Source organism: Cervus canadensis, chromosome 6 (genome assembly GCF_019320065.1).
Source record: "Cervus canadensis isolate Bull #8, Minnesota chromosome 6, ASM1932006v1, whole genome shotgun sequence".
In the NCBI taxonomy this organism is placed as follows: Eukaryota; Metazoa; Chordata; class Mammalia; order Artiodactyla; family Cervidae; genus Cervus; species Cervus canadensis.
The window spans coordinates 75,098,702-75,115,712 of NC_057391.1; the positions used below are offsets into that span (position 1 = coordinate 75,098,702).

General features: G+C 44.1%; 1 protein-coding gene across 1 annotated transcript in view; it reads left to right on the forward strand.

The window, feature by feature from the left end:
- Positions 1–12,203, forward strand: part of RAD51B (RAD51 paralog B) — a 619,930-nt gene extending 607,727 nt beyond the window's left edge. Inside the window, exons 10-11 of the mRNA XM_043472367.1 lie at positions 1,306–1,384; positions 11,424–12,203. Coding sequence (XP_043328302.1) covers positions 1,306–1,384; positions 11,424–11,440 — 96 coding nt within the window. The 3' untranslated portion in view covers positions 11,441–12,203. The remainder of the gene's footprint in view (positions 1–1,305; positions 1,385–11,423) is intronic.
- The last annotated feature ends 4,808 nt before the right edge of the window (positions 12,204–17,011 follow it).

The following is a 17,011-nucleotide window of genomic DNA, read 5'->3' on the forward strand; positions in this document are numbered from 1 at the left end:
TCAAGTTGATTAGTGGAGGAACCTTGATTCAAACTCCATGACTACAACCTGTGATCTTTCTACCATTCTGTTCCACCCTTTCTCATAGTTGACAGTGAATGTTTGTTGAATTGCTGTGGATTGAGATAGTACATGTAAGCCTTTGGTTATTTGAAATTATTTCTTCCTTCTCCCCTCTCTCCCTGATTACCTAAGTGGCTCTGTGCCAAACTATCACTATTTTTTGATGATGTTAATTTGTAAACCAGGAAATAGCTCGTCATCTTCCTTCAGGAGAAATACAATAATAATACATAATCCACCAGTTCTTAGAGGTTCTGTGGAATCACATGCAGTGTGTTAAAGGGTTAAATAATAGTAATTTTTTAACTATCAAATGACCGTCCCTTTTAAAGTAGGTATCTTAGTAGTAGAGTGCCATTACACAAAATATTTTTGATACTTCATGTTGGTTGGTATGTCAGCCAACTCTCACTGCAGTAATGCTTTGTGACAACTTCAAAATCACAGAGGTGGGCATATAGTCATAATCATTTAACCAATGTGTATGTAGATCTCCTGGGGGTCAGCTATTTAGATTGGACCTAACTGGCCAGCTCTATATCAGGTGTCTCTCATCCTCCTTCTGAGATAACAGATTAGCTTGAACATATTTTTCTCTGGCAGTAGCAGAAGCATAAAAAGAACAAGTGGAGTTCTGTGAGGCTTCTTGAGAGAACTGGCACAATCTATTATTCAATGCAAGTCATGTGGCCAAACCTATGGTCAAGGTCCATGGGAAATACTCTATACCTCCAGTAGGAGGGAAGGTAGTCATGTGGCTAAGGATGTGACTACAGACTTGGTGAAGAGTTGGGGCCAACCAGGCAACCTGCAATGGCTCTGCCTTTAGCAAGTTATTTTGAATATTTGCAGTGATGTTAAATCTTTATCTTTTAGGAGTAGATTTGAATTTTTCAGTAAAATAGCTAAATATATGGATATAGTTAGAGGCTCAGGCTAAATTATCTTTGGGCAGAAAGGTAGCTATTTAAGCATGTGAGATAATGATGAAACTTATAATTAAAACTGGTTCAAGAATATGGCCTTCATTGATAGAATAGTTGGAATTGATGTACAGCCTACCAAGGTGGTCAGTTGTTCGAAGGAATAACACTCATTTGGTTCTAAAATAATTTCAAAGTAAATAAACCTCACAGTTTGTGGTCACATGTTACCACTTTGCTTCTGAGTAGGAAGAGGAGTGAACAGAGGCTCATCTCTATTTCCTTTGACTAATCCTGAGCAAATATGCTTTCTGTGCAGATTCTCATTGCCAAGTCCCCTCTGGCACCCTTCACCGCCTTTGGCTACACCATCGAGAAGGAAGGCCTGGTTCTTCAAGGTAAGATCTTCGGACGAAGCCATTTCTTTCGTCTAATTATGCTCAGCACTGCCCATTGTGGGTGATAATTACTGCTTTGCTCCTGATGGAAGCTCCTTCGGGACAGAGTCAAAGGCCAAGAAGAACTGGCCGGTGGTGTTGATCCTGATAAGATAAAAGAGATTGGCAGTTGTGGCAAGAATTTGACAGAGGTCAGGGAGAATTACAGAGTTCCCTAACAGAGTGGGACAACCCAAGAATGAGGGACAAGTCGAGCAGGCTAGGAACTGCAACTCCTCCAGTCCTCTTTGCAGATCCCATGGGGGAAGGGACCCAGCCCTGCCTCAAAGCCTTCTCGCTTGGCCGGGAAGAACCATCTGGGCTGGCAGCCTTTGTCATGGCTCCATGAGCACCACTTCCTTGGCCTCCTTCTGGTTTCTCCATTTCCTCCCTCTGTACTCAAGTCCCGATCAGGGATCAGGCCTTGCAGACCTGCACTTTGTGACAAGGGCCTGAGTTCTGACTCATGGAAGAGCCCCTCAAGGCCACAAGCTGGAACTAATTCAACAAACAGGGGAGAAAGCGGATTGAGGGGCATCATTCCCTGAGGATCAGGGTGGTTAGGAAAGGCGTCATCTGATGGCAGGTCTGCAGAAAACAATGAAGAGGAGCAGGTCACTTCAAACCGCATTGAACTTAGCCCGGAGGGTCAGATGTCCCAGACTGCTTTGTAGATTAAGAAGGGTCCCCACAGAAGTGCTCAGAGTACACATTCGTCCCCCACTGTTGGGCCGGAGGCCTCACCCACAGAGATGCTTGGCGCACGTCTGCTCAGAAACTCCGAGGAGCATATTGTCTTTGCTGTCTGTGGGAGGAATATCTGCCCTTCAGGATTTTATAAGCTGAGTGTTTACCCCAAGTTTGTGGAATAGGGTGAGCCCTTACAGTATCCCCATGGAGACACCTTGCACAAAGCTCTAGCAGGACTTCTGGGCAGCCGGCTGGACTGTGCTTCTGACTGAGGAACAGGCTTCAGCCCTCCCTTTCCTTGCCTTCTAAAGTGTCCACTTCTTAATGGACCCAGAAAGCAGCGTGTTTGTTTGGGGTAGCTGAGCTCCACAGCAGGGACTCGGGTCCAGGGGAATTTGGAGTAAGAACTCCTGACCTTTGGCTCTTAGCCTTTGACTTGTGCTATCCAAGTTCCTTGGTAAATATTTTTTTTTACAATTGCAAATATTGTTTTCTGACAAAGAAGCAGAGATTTTAAGACCAGATTAAGCAAAGCAAACAGCAGGCCTCTTTGTTACGGACTGTCTAAGGGTGTATAAGTAATAAGCAATCAGGGAGCCGGACTCGTGTTTACCCTGTGCTGTGTGCCCTTTGGCTTTTCATTTTTAGAGCCTTGCTTAAAAGATTAGAACTCCAGCAAATAGAAAATTTAGACGAAGATTTCAAGAAGTTCTATGCAAGATTACAAGATAATTTCAGGAGGAAAGGAGCCCATTCTGCCCAGACAGTTTGTAGGAGAGCCTTGATATGGTGCCTATATCTTGATCACTGGGCATTTTGGTAAACAACAGTTGAAAGCCTGGTCTTAATTGGATAACTTTGGGATAATATTTGTGGGAGCGAGATTCGCAGAGTTGCCTCTCTGACTCTCATTGCTAAGATCATGATTTTGATGGGAAAGAGGAAGTTGCTTAGGGAAAGTAGAAACTGAAACCACAGTAAATTGGTAGGGGTTAGAAAGCTGCAAAGAAAGACTATTAGAAATAGTTGGAAAATGAGAGAAAGTGGATTACTAAAGGAGGCTGGCCTGGAACCGGGTGTCCAGGAAATAGGAACATTCAGGAAAGTGTCTGATGATGCAAGAATCCCAACCAGTAAATAAAAATGTCTGGGAGACCTCAGAGCCTCACCTGTTTGCTTTTGAAGCCACACCTTCCTCTCTGAGGTTTTCTGGAGGCGGCAGGAACCTTCTGTCCCTATCAGCAGTGCCATTTCATATAAACCTCTGGGCATTCCCTCCCCTCTAGCTATGTGCTACCAAGGCTTTAAGTAAGCAAAAAGGAGCTCTGATTCTCAGAAAAATGGGGGCCCCTCCTATATCAGACCCACCTTGGATTTCCGTTCCAGCTCTGGTATGTTCTTGAGAAAATCTATGGAATCCTAGTTTTGTCAGCTTGAAAAAGACAATGTTGACCTTGACTCAGTGCTTTGCAAACTGTTTTGTGACTCATCGGTGGGTCATGAAATAAAATTAAGGGAATCACAACCAGCATTGGGGAAAAAAAAAAAAAGAAAGAGAATAGAAAATAACAGATTATATCACATATGTTGTACTGCTTTGTAAAATATTTCTTGTGTGATTGTGTGTGCATGTACACGCATTCTGAGTTTATGTACAGCGGTTGCAGTGCAAAATGTTTTTCTTCATTGGATTGCAGTCATCAGCCTGGGTGATCTCTAAAGGCTTTCCCACTTTACCTTTATCTGATTCTCTGAGGAGATGATGTACTTATCATTCACTTAGCTCAGTAGAGTTGTACCCTTGAGATCTCCACAGCCTGGAAGGTAAAAGCTTATTTTTTCCCCCAGTTTTAACAGATGACTGAGCTAAAAAACACCTGCGCCATTTCCCAGGTTTAAAGCAAAGAAACCTTTGATCCCTGGGTGATAACCTTGGAAAGGTCTCAGAAGTCAAGGCCAAGAAGCTTTTCTCGTGTGAGAGGTTGCTCTGGCATGATAGTCCTGAAGTGGCATGCAGGTTGGCACCCACAGCTGCGGGGAGGTGGGGGCGTGAACAGTCCTTGTCTGAGGGGTGTAGAGACAGAGAGGAGAAGGGCTGGAAGAGTGAGGGCAGTTCCTGGGGTACCAACTAAAGGAGAGCCAGCCGCTGTGGCTCCACTTTCCATCTTTGTAACGGAGCCAGCCTGGGGTGGCAGGAAAAAACAATCCTGGCTTTTGGCGGGGGTGGGGATGAGGGTGAAGGACAGGGCTATTAGTGAACCTGGGAATGATCACTGGGTGCCTTTTATCCCCTTAGCAAGCCCTGAGATTCCTACTAGCCTGCTAACCAGGAGGTTTTACAATACCTGAAGAACTCCTGAGTGCAGAAGCAGAGGGAGGGAGAGAATAAAAGGTGAGGCCCACATTGGATTTACCGGCTCCGCATGCCACGCCCCACCCCGGTTCTCAAGGATTAGGATGCTGAGAACAAGCCAGCCACCAGGGGCCTTTCAGCCTTCCCGCCCCTTTGTTCACAGGAATGGGAGGGACAATACAACGGCAGGCTGGGGAGACTGAGGGGCTTGGTTAGAGATTTCTCAGGCTGCTTTTTGAAACACTTGAAGGAGCCGGTCCATGCTATTGTTGTAGTAAAATAGAAAGCGGAACTATTCTCCTTTCGCAAGGAAAAAAAGAAAGAAAGAAAGAAACCCCCCCCACCCCCCCAGCCCAGCATCTTCAGGAGGCTGCTGGGCTCAGGCTGTTACCATGGTAATACTGTGTTGTTCACATCTTCTTTGTCTTCCACTGGTCCAGGATCCTGGTCTCTCCTGGTTGAGCTCAAGACTCTGGAAATACTTGGGCCCCCGGACCCTGGAAATATTTGGGCCCCCAAGGAGAGGGATCTCACAGTCCCCAACTTCCTGATGGTTCAGACTCTGAGAGGGACCAGCTCCCAGCAGAGGAAGAGTTCAGCTGTTTTGTGCTACTCAACTGGGAAAGGTGGAAGGGGGTCAGGGAAGACCCCATTAATCCATTTTTCCTTTTGCTCCCAGAGTTCACCGTGAAGTCCCAGTGCCCACTGAATGGGAAAGCTTAAAGGTTTGACTAGCCCACAGTGAGGCCCAGGGGTGCCAGGACCTAGTGGGGAGGAGAGGGAAAAGCGAGACTTGGCTTTGGGAATTGGCTTGCGTGGAGTGGGTCCACAGAACTGCATGGCTGTGGGTGGGAAGGGAGGGTTAACTGAAATCCAACCTGATCCACATCTGTTCTGGTCATGTCCTCTGCTTCCCCAGTAAGCCCCAAATGATGTGCCACCCAGAGCACAGATGGGGCTCCTGGGCCTCTGTGTCAAGGCCGGGAACAACGATTCTGTCCCTGAAAGCAGCCAGGCTGTTGCTGATGCCACAGGAGGCTAAGGGACAACCCAGAGCCCGAGTTTCCTGGAGCCATCGTGGCTTTCGTGGGTAATAAAGGCCTGCCAACTTGGCAAAGGGGCGATACCCAAGGAGGGGTTGGCCAGGGAAAAGGCAGTAGTGGGCTTGGAGTCTGGGTTGGGGGGAGTGTCCTCCTTAATCACTCTTCCCTGCCCTCTAGTCTCCTTTTACTTAGGGATCTAGGAAGTGTTTGAAAAACAAAACCCAAGTTGTTTTGAACAGGATAGAGGACAATGGTTTAGTTTCTCAATAGGGCAGAATTATGTGCTTTTACATTGTTTTAAAAAAATAAAGATCAGGTCAGGCAGGTTGAATCTTGATTCTGGTGCTGCTTTTATTAGTTTAGTTTGAATAAGCAGCATATACTTTGGGATGGGGAACCTCAGGGGAGCCCAGAGCACCCTGAGATAGGTCCAGAGAAGGTTCTGGAAACAAAGCTAGTTTCCTGTTTTTCCACCTACCCAGTACATAGGGACTCAGACAATAAAAAATGATTTGAGAGCTGGGAAGCTATATGCCTCATCTTCCTTGTAAAGTCAAAAATGGTTGTTTGATCGCTTTTTTGAAGCATACTGGGAAAGACATTAATCTCCTCTGTTTGTTCCCTTGTCACAAAGTTGGGTTAGAGTCTTCCACCCCATTTTATTAGTCACTGAGCCAACTGGATGATTCACTGAAAACTTCTTTGCCCCCAAATACCACCATCTGAGTTCATCAGATTTCAGTTACAATCAGTAACCCATCTAAATGTTTCTGCCCAGTGGACTCAGAGTGACCCAGAAGATTCTCAGTCTGAATCCATCCATCCAGGTATGGAGGTGTCTGCCTGGTAAATATCACCCACACACCTGGCACAGTCTGGCATGCTCTTGGGAGCGTGGCAGAGAGCCCTGGGATTCAGTGAAGCAGAGTGAACTCGCTCTCACAGGGCATGGAGGAGAGGGCCACGGATGCCTGTCTCATTGTCCTGAGCTGCTTCTGCCTGCCGCTCCAAGAGGCGCTTCCCAGGCCCGAAAACACAGGACTGCCATTTGCAGCATTGCCCCTTTTTGCTTCACATCCCCTCCCTCCATGACAGCATCCCACACTGGCCCTCGGCTTTTGGGCCCTTCTTTCACTCTCGCTGCTAGCCTCAAAGACAGATTTTCTTTTTCATGTAGAAAAAATATTTTAAATATGTAACAGTACAGAAAATAGTAAAGCCAAACCCATGACTCTAACATTCAGAATTAACAAATGTTAACTTTTTGTCAGATTTTTTTTTAAGCTGAAATATAGTTGATTTATAGTGTTGTGTTAGTTTCCGGTGTGCAGCAAATTGATATCAGTATATATGTTCTTTTTCAGATTCTTATCCCTTATAGGTTATTACACAATACTGAATAGTTCCCTGTACAATACAGTAGATAACTTGTTTCTCTTTTATATATAGCAGTCTGCATATATCAATCCCAGAGCTTCCTAGGTGGCGCTAGTGGTAAAGAACCTGCCTGCCAATGCAGGAGACATAAGAGATGCAGGTTCAGTCCCTGGGATGGGAAGATCCTCTGGAGGAGGGCATTGCAACCCAGTTCAGTATTCTTGCCTAGGGAATCCCATGTACCGAGGAGCCTGGCAGGCTACGGTCCATAGGGTTGAAAAGAGTTGGACACGACTGATGCAATTTAGCACACACATATGTTAATCCCAAACTTATAATTTCAGATTTTTTTTAAAAAGTATAGGAATATAACCTTACAAAGTTCAAAGCTCTTTTGTACCTATCCCTAGCCAGTTCTCTCTCTTCTCTACATTGCTCCACAGAAGTAGAATCTCTCTAGGGTTTGATATATCTTTCCCCCACTCTGAAAAACTTTTCTACATATACGTGAATCCAAATATCATATTTGCTTTGAGTGCATCCTAAATTTGCATAAATGGTCTGTTGTACACATCATTCCACAACTTGCTTTTTTAACTTAGCATCATGCTTTGTGACATATCTGTGTTAATACACATGGATCATGTTCTTTCAACTTAACTGAGGTGTCCATATCCATTGTATGAATATACATGTTATACATTCCCCTATTGACAGAAATTTTGATTACTTGTTAACTTAATGAATCCTGTTGCACATGTTTCTTGGTATATGCAAGTATGAGAGTTTCTCTAGGTATATATAATTTTTAAAAATGGAATGGCTAGCCAGGGGATGCACATTTTTGTCTTTATTTTCCCAAATTGTTCTTCAAAGAGGTTTACCAATTTATGTTTCCTTTGGAAGTAGTGGACCAATTCCTGTGTAGCTGTGAATAATGATAAGTGCATTGTCATGTTTCCATGAGCAATCTTCTTAGGTATTTTTTATGGCTGCCTCTTTTATCTGCACCACTGGGGTGTAAGCTTTCCATAGCTTCTAGAGGGATTTTCTGCACAGTCATGGGCTTTCTTTGTGGCTCAGATAGTAAGAATCCGCCTGCAATGTGGGAGACCTGGGTTTGATCCCTGTGTTTGCTGCTGGAGGAGGGCATGGCTACCCACTCCAGTATTCTGGCCTGGAGAATTCCATGGACTGTATAGTCCATAGGGTCGCAAAGAGTAGGGCGTGACTGAGGCACTTTCACTTTCACATGTGCTTTATGCGTATAGTTACATGATTAACTGATAAAAATTATTCTACTCCTCTTAAATTATTCTACTCCTCTATCTCCCAGAAAGGGATCTTTTCATTCCATTCATCTTTATTTTCAGGTGAGATGACTGAGTGCCAGAAAGGTGAAGTGATGCTCACTGCCTCAGAATTGTGTTTGTAGCCATTTCCAACTCATCCTGGGCTCCTATGATTTTTCATAAATCAGAAATGAGTTTGGGCCCCCTTGTCTCCCATCATGGCAGTCCCTGTGACAACTTGCCTCTTGGGCTTCTTAAGCCTCCATTGAGATAGTCTAGACCCATCCTGAATCTTGAATCCTGAAATCCTAAGCTACAATGGATCAGTCACATTGATATTGTGATCCTTCAAGAAATTTCCTTAGTTGGATCATAAATTTGGCTAGGTGGAACCATAACCTAGATTAACAGTGGTGTACAAGGTAGAAGTTGACTGCTTTCTCATGTAGCATTATGGAAGAATGCAGTTCAAAACTGATACAGCAACTCAGCCCCACATATTGGACCAGAGACCCTGGCAATTCTCTTGTTGCTCCAGCATGCCTGGGAGGCTGCCTTCGTTGTCATGATCCAAAATGGCTCACTATCATGTCCTATGTCAAGGTAGTGGGAGTTATGTGGGGCAGAGATTCAATAGGAGGAAAGGGCAGCCCCCTTCCTTAAGGATATTAACAAGAAGTTACACATATTATTTCTGCCAATCTATAGATGTATGGAAAGTAAGGCTGGAAAATGTAGTTGTTAATCTCAGTGGCCATGTGCCCAGCCAAATTTGAGGAGTTCTATTATCATGAGAGAGAGAGGACATGCATATTCAATGATACATTTCTTTCAGAGGAGCATAGTTGCAGAGATTAGGCCCCAGGGTACAATAGTACAGACCCTAAAGCTGGATTTGTTGCATAATGTCCAAATGCAGTATAAATATTGCAGTTTCTCAGAGTTACCTGGAAAACAGTTTGGCTCAGATAAATCTCTTTTCCATTCTTAAAAAAAACAAATGTATGTTTAAAATGGTATCAGGACATTATTTAATAAAGTCTAAAACAGAGTAGTAGAGTATCACAGTCAGTAATGCCACCAAAGATCAACACCCAAAAATCTTGGTTCCTCTTCCAAAACAAAATCTCTGTCAAGCAGAAACTTAGGATGTGTTTTGCTATTGTGCACTATTCAAGAAAAATACTTGAACAAGAGCTAGTGCTTATAGCACAAAGCAGGGTATAAATTTGGTTCCAAAGTCATAGACTAAACACATTTTTTTTCCAAAATGTTTTTTCTGTCTCCACCTTCAAAAAAAAACATGAAACAAAATGTCAGTTTGAATAAGGTTATAGAGGAAAACCTTATTCCAAGGCCTGGACTATGGTTAGAATAGATCTATACTCCTCTTTTGGAACTGGGAAGCCATTTGGCTATCTTTGCAGAGTTAACAATTTGCATCTGTGAAAATGCCCAGGTAATAATACCCAAAGATGTTAAATCAATTCAGGTTGTTGATTTTCTTTGAAAACCTCTTCCAGAAGGACTTGGAGTTCTTTCTGGAATATGACTTAGGCTCCATTTCAGTGAGTTCAGTTAAGCAGGTATTTCTTGAACATCTATTGTGTATAAACCATGGTGCTCAGGAGAGAAAGGCTGATTTTTTAAAAAAAAGTCCCTTATTTTAGTAGTTGACACTCTAAATAGTTAGCTTAAAAACAAAACAGCAAACTGCCACACCTATTATCAAGGCTCAAACAATGGGATCTGAAAAGATAGAGGAAATAAGACTCATTCCATCTAGGATGACTGAGGAAGGTTCCTGAGAGGACATGGGACTTGAACTGGATGTCAGCTCCTGAATACAGATGAAAACGGCATTCCATTGTCTCTTGACAGAGGCCAGTTTCTTTTGCTGTTTGAGGATAGATTTGGGCACGCTGGGGAATGCTGATTAGTGCCGTGTGACTCATGTTGAATCATGCTGACTAATGTGTTCTAAATGGATTGATTCAACAATAAAGGGGACACTGAGAGTCAAGAGTTCAGATCCTGAATTTTATCATGTGATGAAGTGTAAATCACTTAGCCTCAGTACTTCATTTTTTTGTCAATTAAAATGTGCTCCCGATGAGAAGCCAACAAATCACCTTGACTAGAAAGTGCTTTACAGAGCTCAAGGATAACAGAAACGCTTAACAACAATTCCCAGGACAGGCTTATGCAACCTTGGGTTATTCATAGTCCACACAGAATCAGAGCATCCATCACATGCTGCTCCCTAGCCATGTGAAACTTCTATTTCCTCACACATGCCATGAGAACTGACAAACAGTGCACTGCACTCACAAAAACTGACAAACAGAGGAGCTTTTGAAAAACCTTCCTATATACCTACTGGGGTGTCTCTGTTTCTCTACAACAAATGTCGCCGCAGAACTGAGAGCTTGCATTGCACACACAGCTCTTTCTCTCTTTTGACATCTCCGCAGCTAGACTGCTTGAGAACCTGGCCTTCCGTGTCCAGATGTTTACTGAATTCTCAAGGCCCCCCCAAAGGGCCCAAGTTCCTTTGTTGCTCTCCAAATCACTTCCCACAGAGACTGACCGATGTCCTGAAGGAGCCCTTCAATAGGGAGGATAAATGGAGGCAGATGAAGACATGACCCCCTGAGGCTCACCCACGTCCACGCTAACAAAGGGTCTGAGGCACGACCTTGTAAGGAGCATTTTGGTCAGCAGCGTCCCCTCGAGAGGCCAGGTCTCCCCCACAGGGCTATTTTCAATGGCTCCCATCGCAGTGGAAGCCCTAAGCATTTGTTCAGGGCTGGGGTGTGCTAGGTGTAGCACAAAACATCTAAATCATAGCCCCCAGTCTTTGTGAGGGCTTCCTGGCTACAGATGGCAGCTGGCTTTCTCAGGGGAAACCTGGGGGCAGTAGAGGAAGCTGAAGGGGAGCTCCCACTTCTCTGGATGACCTCTTCCCACCCGGCCCAGAAAGGCCCCCTTTTGTTTACAGCTATCGTCAGTCTAGCCAGGGCTGTGGGGCCTTAGCCCACACCTGTGCTGAGTTTCTGGGTGTCTCTGGTTTACGAAGCCATTGACTCCCTGAGTAATAGATAGATAGGTATGCATGTCAGAGGACTGCCACCGGAAGGAGAAGTTTATTTAGACTGCTGGAGAGAAGCTAGTGCATTTCATGACAGTGATGGTTTTTCAAACATTCTTTCTCTCCCTCTCTCTCTCTTTTTTTTTTCCTTTAGACCAACAGAGGCCATAGGGACACTATGACCTTTGTCTCGAGCTGATGGGGGCGTGATTTGTGAAATGAAACAGGACCCGGCTGCTTGGAAGAAGGAAACGGAAGCCAACATAATGGGGATTAATTAGTTGATTGCTGTTGAGATGGTAACAGATTTGCCCCCCCCACAACCCTTTACCATTGAGCCAGCCATCTCAGACCTAGCAGGGAAGGTGAAGATGAAGAGGCCTTTGTTCAGGTCTCTAGATGCTTGGGGCTCAAGGCTTTGCCGCCATGGGATGGCAACAGCCATAATAATAATTTGCACTTATATAGCACCTTTCAACCAGGCACCTCAAAGCGGTTTAACCACATTAATTAATTAAAGCCCACAATCCCCCTGGGGAGAAGAAGAGGATGACTAACAGGATTTGTAATTACAGGGGGAACATTTCCGAATAAAGTATTGTCCACCAAATAAAAAGAGTAGGTGTAAAGGAATTGGGGTCTCCAAAGAGTAACTGATTCAGAAATGAAGTCTTGGAGAATGGGGAGGCTGAGGGAGGGCATGGGCGTGGGGGTCTGCTCTTGTGTCAGAGGGAGGTCAGTGGGCTCAGAATTCATTGACAGGTTCGGATCCAACTGAGAAGCGGGACACGTATGGTATTAGTGGCATTTGGAAGGTCATTAGCGGTACATGTATTGTGGTGTAAATTCAAGTTTCACTGGTATATTGTATAGAGCCCTGCAGAACAAAGAGTGAGATTCATGCAGTGTTTAATAAAGGATGAAATGATTTCTTTAGATTTAAAGCCTAAGGCTGGGCCAGTCAATGAGCAAATCAATCAATTGGTGACCCATAGGATAATTTAGTCATTTTCAGCAGAAGATCCAGCCTACCCCTTGTACCACATGAGGTTTCCAAATGAAGCGTCAAAGCTGGGGGATTCAGCACCTTCAAAGCCAAGCATCAAATCTTCCCAGCCTTTGACATTGGGACCTCTTTCCCCCAACTTGTTGCTGACACTCAGGCTGTCCTCTATAAAATCATTCTGTATCTGCTTCCCCTTCAGAGGTTTATAAAATGCTTTGGATGCTAGAATCAAGTTTTGTCCTATCTTATGTCTGCCATCAATGCCCAACAGAGTGTTGTACACAAAGTAGGTACCTAATCAGCGAAGAATGGTTAAATGACAAAGTCTTTTAACAAAACTCAGCATTTGTTGAACACATACCAAATGCTAAGGCAAAGCTCAGAAACATAGGTTATGTGTATTATGAGGAATGGAAATGACTCATGTACTCCCAGCTATAATATAAAGTAGAATAAAATAAAGTTGACATTATAGATGTACGCCCAAGTCACAGGCTGAAAGGGCCAAAGGAAGGACATTTTATGCAGCTGGAGTGAATCAAGGAAGATATTCCTGGAGAGCAAACAATGCACTGGGCATTGGAGGGTGAGAAAGATTTTGCTGGACCTGGAAGAGGTGAAGGATACTGAGTTTCCAGACTGTGATCATCTGTCTCCTGAGCAAGGGGCCTTTGGAGCACTTGTGGTCTTCAATAGAACATTTGTGAAAACCAAGCTGAGTTTTTGCAGCTGATTCATTGTACATTTCCTATGAATTCCTGATGATGAGCTGACTAATTTGAAACAGCCAGGGACTATTCGGGAAGTTGAGAAAGATATTTTATTCTCTGTAACTATTAATTTGCTCTCTCTGCACTTCCACTGTCCACCAAGAAAGAAAAGCTAAGCAGTTCACACATTAAACAGGGCACTTAGGAATGTCTGAGAAAGGAATGAGGAAAACATATCTCAATCCCAAATGTTAAAGATTAAATAGCTTCCTACTTGAGGTCACTCTTTTCTTTTTCTTTTCAATTTTTGACTGCGCTGGGTCTTCATTGCTACGTGCAGGCTTTCCCTGGTTGCAGTGAGTAGGGGCTACTGTCTAGTTGTGGTGTGCGGGCTTCTCACTTGAATGACTTCTTTTGTTGTGGAGCATGGGATCTAGGTGCAGGGGCTTTAGTAGATGTGTGCATGGGCTTAGTTGCCCCGTGGTATATGGGATCTTAGTTTCCAGATCAGGAATTGAACCCATGTCCCCTCCATTGGCAGGTGAATTCTTAACCACTGGACCACTAGGGAAGTCTGAGGCCTTTTTTTTTTGACCCCAGAAAACAGTAGGACAGTGCTGTCTGCTCAGTGATTGACAGACAAACCAATCCCTGTGCTCTCCTGCTCCAGCGTCCACCAGGACTTTCATCACAAACTAAGCTGCCAGGAAAGGACCTAAGCACTGTCTTTGAATTGTGCCAACACTCAGTGTTGCTATGTGTGTCTCACACACACACACACTGTAGTTGCATCCGCTTATCTTACCACCTCACAGTCTCACATGGTAGGACTTTACGTCATTCCTTCTTCAGAGATGAGGAATGAGGCAGGAAAAGTTGTCTCTTGCTAGAACGTGATGGAATGTAGATTTGAACCCTGGCAGTCTTGCTTCTTCCCCTCTTCCCCCTCACCCCTGTACTCTTTCTGTTCATATCTGTTACAACCTTTCTTAGTCACCCTCACTAACATACTCAGCACAATCCCATACACATAGTAGGAATTCAGTGAATATTTTCCAAATGAAAGAATCATCAGAGCAGTACTGGTAGTTGGATCTTCCAGTAGAAGTGACTGCAGAGAATATGGTAGAGGATCTATCACTGCCTTCTTCTCTTTTTATTAAAAATGGGGGGGCATGCATAGGAAAGCTGCCCCAGGGAATATTCACAAGGAAGAAGACACAGGTGGCACTCCTGAGCTGAAAAGCTGCCAAACTGGTACCACTCATGGAATGCTAGTGAAGCATCTTGTATTATTAATTACTTTTATTGAACTTGGATATAATGCAGTAATTTCTTGGGGTGTATGTACCTACACATATACATACCTATACATATGTAAGGCAAAGTCCAACTTTTGTCTTCCTAAGTGTGCTAGCATCCTCCCTGCTCTGTTGATGTGCTGTAGTCCTGGTGAAGATTCAGAAGTGTGTGGTCCCTATCAGCCCATGGAGTAAAACACTTTTGAATTAACCCAAAAGTGCCAAACTCTGTGCCTCGTGTCTTTTAGTTTTTGATGTTGTGAACAAATGCCGGAGATGGGATTGTAGAAGTTTGTCCTGCAAAACCAGGATTGCCAAATAAGAATCCTGGAAATTGGCAATGAGGGTTAGGTGATGGAGGAGAGGGGAATGAAAGTAAGAGGAAGTCAAAAATATCAGATTCTGACCTAAAAGAGCATGGTCTTAGAACCACTTGGGAGTGTCATTTTTTCCCTAAGCTTTGGTTTTAATACTATCGCCATCACTTTTGTCTGATGGCTGTGAAAGGATATATATTATATTCCGTTACAGAATTCAGCAGAGGCCACTTTTGCTCAGATGGAGGGAAACAGTTCATCACTCCTCTCAGATGAATAACCTAAGTGGGAGAGAAAGCACATGGCCTACTTCTCTGATTCAGGGAAGGTGGGATTCAGATGTAGCACAAGTGCTCCAGAACTCTGAACAGAACCTGGAGGAGAGAAGACCAATCAATAGGGGGCCTAAGTCAGGACAGACTTGCTTTTGTTGCTGAAAGCAACTCCCTGAAATCTCAGTGACTTAAAACCACATCTATGCATATCTGAGAGACCCTCCCTGGAGGCTGTCCTCTGTGTGATGATTCAGTACTTCAATTCAGTATCAACATGCGTTTCACATTTGCCAATGAGGGGAGGTGTTGTATACTAGCAATTAAGTGCCTCTTCCAAGAAACAACACATAATCACTTCTTTCATGGCCAAGTAATCATGCATCCACCCATCCCCAACTCCAAGGAGCTGGAAACCTCGACTGTATTGGGAAGGAAAGGAGAACTGGAGATTGGTAAACACTTGCAATGTCTGCCACATACTCTAGACCCAGCAAGTGGTAAACATCTCCTTCTTTCACATCCACCCCTTGTTCCTTTCCCTTGGATTACTGGGCATTTAGCGAAGACTTATGGGGTAGAGCTGAGAACTGAAGACCAAATAATTCTGTAGGCCATTTTAGTCCACAAAATGGTGACCTTTTTGAAAAAGAGGAGTAGCAAAGGAAAATCAATTAACTTTGGGTTCTTTCCCCTTAAGCGATCGATACTAATAGCTCTGAGAAAGGATAATGGGTTAAAGGCAGCCATGGCCCAATTTAAATGATAACATCTAAGACAGAACGACTCACCTTAAGTTGCTCAGAACCATCATGCTTTGTGTGAAAAGACTTCTGGAAATGTGCCCTTCCGCCTCCATTCTGTCCCTTGTTACCAGACATGATTCAAATTCCCTCTAAGCCCTGTGATTTTTCCAGAAAGCAGCTTTCCCAGCAGCAGAGAGAGAGAGAAGAAAAAAGAAACTTTCCCTTATTATTCTTCCAATAATGAATTCCTGCTCTGAGTGGGCTGCTTCCATGTGTTTTCAGTCAAGTGCTGATGGCAGCCTTGCTGGGGGACATTTCCAAGAGGCTGTGGACATAATGGCTGCGGTCTCATATTGACAAGAGCTGCTCTCAGTTTTCCTTCCAGTTTAGCCCTCCTGAGCCCTGAAATCCGAGATGAGAAATGATTCACGAGATCTTGCTGGTGAACCAATATGGCTGCCACACCTCTCTGCTCTTTTGAACTAAGTAAAAATGCATGCTTTTGAAGCTTCCCTTAGAGAGATTTGTTGACATGGATCTTAGTAAGTTTAAAAGGTCCTACCTTTCTTAGACTAAACCAGTTCTTTGTAGATGCCAAGATCTCCTTTCTTCAGGACTGAAATGTAGTTTTGACTTGCTTTGACATCAGAAGAACAAAAGGAGAAATTGGGTCACACCATTTCCTGCCTAAAACCTAATCTCAAGAACGCAAGATGCTTCCAAGTAAGCTGTGGTGGTAGGTCATGTTTGCTAAGGGAACCAACCTACTCATTTTCCCCAAAGCAAATGTCTTCAGATAATAATTCAATTTCAGCTTACTTACAAGAACTTGAGCAAACGATTATAGTTAGGCTCTTTCCATTGAGAAGAAACTGAGTTGCTCAGGTAAAAAGGAACAGATGTTGTTAAGGGTATAAGGGGTTTGGAATTGGAAAACCTTGAGGAGCAAAGGCAACCCTGGGGCTTCGCTGCGTTAGAGTCTCTGCTTCTCTCTGCATACATGCCCAAGACAACTGTCTCTCCCAGCAGACATGCCCTACATACTACAGTTCTGCTTATTCAGAACTTCAGCTGTGTGTTCGTCCTGGTTTCCTGAGCTCCTCTCTGTCCACCTCAGCCTTTCAACTGCAAGTCTGTTGGCATTTTTCCTTGGTATTTAGTAGTTGGAATTCCTAGGAGAAAATATGATTGGCATAGACTCATCTTATTGTTTTTTCTCAGATAACATCATTGGTCACTAGCCAGCCAGTCTACTGTGGGCTGAAGGAGGAGCTGAAAGCACGGCTGCCTAAGCAGTAGCAGATGTGGGCAAGGCAACTCCATTAGAGAGGCCATGGAGAGTGAGACAGGAATGATGAACCAGAGTGCACTCTTTGTACCCTTAACCAGA